The 4,876-nt window shown below is 51.7% G+C and overlaps 1 protein-coding gene across 1 annotated transcript; it reads left to right on the top strand.

Moving 5' to 3' along the window:
- Positions 1-3,635: 3,635 nt before the first annotated feature.
- LOC311428841 (olfactory receptor 14C36-like) lies at positions 3,636-4,319 on the top strand (the record flags this gene model as incomplete). The annotated part of the gene is made up of 1 exon (XM_084540098.1): positions 3,636-4,319. The coding sequence occupies one exon, from the start codon at positions 3,636-3,638 to the stop codon at positions 4,317-4,319; it is 684 nt and encodes a 227-aa protein (XP_084396224.1).
- Between the last annotated feature and the right edge of the window lie 557 nt (positions 4,320-4,876).

Genomic DNA, 4,876 nt, shown 5'->3' with positions numbered 1-4,876 from the left:
CATGGGCTGGCTGCTGCTCTTGCAGCTTCTTGGCTACACACAGCCAAGCTTTGTGCCTCCTGCTCTCCAGTCATGGACTCAAGCAGAAGGGACAGGACAACCCATATGGGGGCCTTCTTTCTGTCTGGGTCCTCCTGGGTATGGAGGAAGAGGGGATCCCATAGTCAGCATGCCAACCAGGTGCCTTCTGCTGGCCTAGCAGGGCCACTGGCAGATGTCAGCTGGAAAGTACAGATCCCAGGGAGAAGGCAAGGCTGACCTGTCAGCTTCAGACAGAAGTGACCTCACAGTCCCTTTCTGTGACACGTTCCTGCTGCTGCCCTATCCACTGCAGAGACAGAAGTGACCTCACAGTCCCTGCCACAGTCACATTCCACCTGCTGGGGCTGGAGATCCTGAGGCAGAGCTGACCTCTCTAGTCCCTTAGAGACAAGGGTTCACTTTTCTGGATTAGAAATTTAGCAGATGGGCTGTTCTGCTTAGGGTGTCAGGTCTGTGGTTAGGTTATGGGCAAGCTTTGTGGAACAGTTTTTTGTTTTACATCTGCCTAGAAGTCTAGGTTTAATGGAACATGTTAATGCTAGTATTGAAGGCAGGGATTAGGGTGAGGACAAGAGTAAAGGCAAGGGCAAAGGACTATGGGCTGTTTTGCTTCATGGAATACTTTGAGTTCAAGCATTAGAATAGGGATTCTTGTCAGGGTGTTGGAGTAGCATTTAGGTTTAGGGATTACTCTTTAAAACTCTTCAAATGTGGGTTTTCTTTAAAAGTGGTTACTCTTTAAAATTGGCTAACGGCCTTACATCAATGTTTTAATTCTGTGTTAAAGCAGCATCAATATTAGCTGAAGCCTCTTACCTCTACTAAATTGTTGTAGAGGTTCACTCATCCTTCTCCCTCCCTCTCTAGGGATGTCCGGATCAGCCCCTGGCTTTGTGTTTCATGGATTAATGAGGGCAGATTGAGAGAAATCAGTCAAGTCAGGAAGGTGCTCAGAGCAAGGTGAGAGCAAGGTGGGGATCAAGGTGGGTATCTAAGTCCTGCAGGGAAACAGGTGCAGACGTGACAGCATAGGTGTTGTGGTTTAACCCGGCTGGCAGCTAAATACCACACAGCCGTTTGCTCACCCTCCCCCCTCCCTCTCTGCGACGGGGGAGAGAAATGGAAAGTGAAGCCCGTGAGTTGAGATAAAGACAGTTTAATAAGACAGGAAAATAATAATAACAAAATAATAATAACAATAATAATGATAATAATACAATGGTGATAATAGGAAAATAATAATAATATGTACAAACAAGTGATGCACAATGCAATTGCTCACCACCCGCTGACCGATGCCCAGCCTAACCCCGAGCAGTCCGGCCCCCTTCCCTGGCTAGCCACCCCTATATATTGTTTAGCATGACGTCAGATGGTATGGAATACCCCTTTGGCTAGTTTGGGTCACCTGTCCTGGGTCTGTCCCCTCCCAGCTCTTACTGCACCCCCAGCCTGCCTGTTGGCAGGACAGAGCAAAAGGCTGAGATGTCCTTGGCTTGGTAGAAGCACTGCTCTGCAACAATGAAAACATCGGGGTGTTATCAGCACTCTTCTCATCCTAAGCCAAAACACAGCATTCCACCAGCTACTAGGAAGAAAATTAATTCTGTTCTAACTGAAACCAGGACAATAGGACAGCGTGTGGTGGTTATTGTCAAGTATCTTTTGCAAGATGAAACCCCCGACAGAGCCAACAGCTTTGTCTGCTGGGCTCTGGCCCTTGTCTCCGTCAGTGATGCCTATGAGGAGACACCTCATCCTTACAGCAGTAGGGCCTCAATGCCTTCTCATCCCCCTCCAGGAGCCTGGGAGATGTCCTCCTGTAGCCTTGTACTTGGCACTTACCCACCGTGCACTGACCCAGGAAGAGCCCTAAACCCCACTGGAGGGACAGCATCTCCCTTCCCAGAGGTTGGGGTCAGGGCCCGACTGTTGGACTTCATGGGACACATCAAGGTTTCCTCAGCATCAGGGCCTTTCCTGGGCCTTGGTCTCCCCGTCTTCACTGCCTGCCCTTTTCTGCTCTAACAAGTCCATGGGGAGGCCTTGACAGTAATGTCCCTCAGTGGGACCGTTAGCACTGTGAGAGGCTTTGGAGTTTGCATCAGACTTGGACTACTTGAGAAGCTGCTTCAGCCACCCAGATAAAGCTCCTCTGCCAGGCACAGCATTGCTGGGGGCACTGCGTGCAGCTGGCATGGGGAGAGGAGAGAAGGGGGAGAGAGGTTCAGGGCAGCCTGGAATAGGAAGGCAGGGGAGAGCTGGCAGAGGGAGAAAGCTTCCCAGCCACCTCCCCATGGTAAGTCTCTGGGTGCAGGGCAATGCCACTGCACACCCTGCCAGGCTCTCCTGGAGCTGGCCCAGCCCTCAGCTGATGGGAGCTGTCAGGAGGATGCTTGGTGTTGGAGCTGAAGGGCATGCAGGGCTTGTGTGCTGCAGGGTCAGCATGCAGGGCCCGAGGGCTCCTGTCTCTTGAGGCCGGCTGCAGGCTGTGAAGCCGGGGATGCAGGCAGGGGTGCCCAGGGCTGTGGTGCAGAGCAGGGTCCCTGCTGTGCCCCAGAGGCTGTGTGCCGCGGCAGGGCCTCTGCTACCTGCCAGTCTCCACAATCAGCCTGCCTGGGGAGCTGCCCAGGGGCTGCGGGGAGAAGCTGAGGGTGGAAGGAGCCCCCCTGGTACCGCAGGGCAGGGCAGGGTCCTGCTGCTGCCCAGAGTCTGCTGCCTGGGGCAGGCTGCTCACAGCCCCACACCTCCCTAGGGCACTGCACTGCAGAACTGCCCGGCAAGAGCTACCTGAAGGCAGTGCACTTTTTAGAATCTGCTTCATTTTCCTGCCCATGTGCTGAGGCAGAAGGATGGTAATGGAGTAGGAGCATCTGTAGTAGAGACTAAGGCTCCTCGAGCATTGCTGCTGCTCTGAGGCACCTCACACACCTCCGCACACAGACTGTACCAACGCCACCTTTGCTGTTTCTTGAGGAGTTATTTGACCTTCTCCATTCCTGCAGAAAGGGAGATGACCTTGCCCAGTGGACTTCCCAGATCACTTAGGGTTCCCTTTTACCTGTTGCTGTAGACTAGGACTGACTGCTGCAGAGCCCACAGCACAGCCCCCTGCTTCTTTTGGCACCCTCAAAACACCAAGCAGAAGTAAGCCAAGCAGCTGCAGAAAGCTCTTCCTGTGAAAGGAATGGGAAAGGATGTGTTGTGTGTGACTGTTCTATGAGACATACAAAGTATTTTGGTCAGAGAAGTCCTTAAATTTTACAATGTCACTTCTTCTTTTGGACAAACTACCTTGCTCAGGGGCAATAAATGTGTAACAACAGCTCCATCACTGAGTTCCTCTTGCTGGCATTCACAGAAACGCGGGAGCTGCAGCTCCTACACTTTGCGCTCTTCCTGGGCATCTACCTGGCTGCCCTCCTGGGCAACGGACTCATCCTCACTGCTGTAGCCTGCGACCACCGCCTGCACACCCCCATGTATTTCTTCCTCCTCAATCTTGCCCTCAACGACCTGGGCTGCATCTCCACTACTCTGCCCAAAGCCATGGCCAATTTGCTCTGGGACACCAAGGCCATACCCTATTCAGGATGTGTTGCACAGCTCTTTCTTATAACATTTTGAATTTAGCAGAACTTTCTCTTCTCACTGTCATGGCCTACGACCACTACATTGCCATCTGCAAGCCCCTGCACTACGGGAGCCTCCTGGGCAGCAGAGCTTGTGCCCAGATGGCAGCAGCTGCCTGGGGCAGTGGCTTTCTCCAAGCTGTGCTGCACATTGCCAACGTATTTTCCCTGCCCCTCTGCTGTGGCAATTCTCTCAGCCAGTTCTTCTGTGAAATCCCCCAGATCCTCAAGCTCTCTTGCACAGACTTGTACATAAGGGAAGTTCAACTTACTACAGTTACTGCTTTTCTATTTGGGGGTTGTTTTGTTTTCATTGTGCTGTCCTATGTGCAGATCTTCAGGGCTGTGCTGAGGATGCCCTCTGAGCAGGGCAGGCAAAAAGCCTTTTCCACATGCCTCCCTCACCTGGCTGTGGTCTTCCTCTTTCTCAGCACAGTTATCTTTGCCCACCTGAAGCCCCCATCAATTTCCTTCCCTTCCCTGGATGTTGTTCTGGCATTTCTGTACTTGGTTGTGCCTCCAGTAGTGAACCCCTTCATCTACAGCATGAGGAACAAGGAGATCAAGGTTGCCATGTGGAAAGTGATGACTGGGTGTTTTTCTTCAGCAATATATTGCCTGCCTTCTTCTCTAAATCACTCGTAATGCAAATCATGATAGGTGAAGCCAGTGGGTATTATGTTCTTGTGTTTTTATTGGTGTTCTGCTTTTTCTCAATTTTATTTTATCAAATATTTTCCACAAAGAAATATAATTCTTCATTTTGCTTGAGTATTTAAACCAATTAAAGTGACTTTTTGTCTTATATCCTTCCTCTGAGACATTTTCTGTGGCTTCAGGGACAGTGTGCAGCAGTGGAGGGGAAAAGAGTCGTGGCAGTCCAGCCTGGGAGCACCAGCGCTGGGTCCATGCAGAGCTGCTCTCCTGCCACTGACACCCTCTCCTGCTGAGCCCTGTTGGCGGTTTAAGGCCTGGATGCTCCTGTAGCTTGGTGCCAGTGCTGCTGTGAGGCTGTGCTGGGACTGCAGGCAGGGACAGGCAGTTGGCACATGAGTGACACAGCTGGCCTCCAGAACAGAATTTCCCTCCTAAAAGGGCCATGCCTGAAGGCTCACATCATCTTTCAGAGTTGCCGTCACATCAGAACATGCTCAACAAGAGTCCCAAAGGCTCCCTGGGATATAGGATGTGCTGGGAGAAGA

Source organism: Aythya ferina (assembly GCF_964211825.1).
Source record: "Aythya ferina genome assembly, contig: HAP1_SCAFFOLD_158, whole genome shotgun sequence".
In the NCBI taxonomy this organism is placed as follows: domain Eukaryota; kingdom Metazoa; phylum Chordata; class Aves; order Anseriformes; family Anatidae; genus Aythya; species Aythya ferina.
The sequence above is the reverse complement of the archived record's forward strand: the minus strand, read 5'-3'. Positions and strand labels throughout refer to the sequence as shown.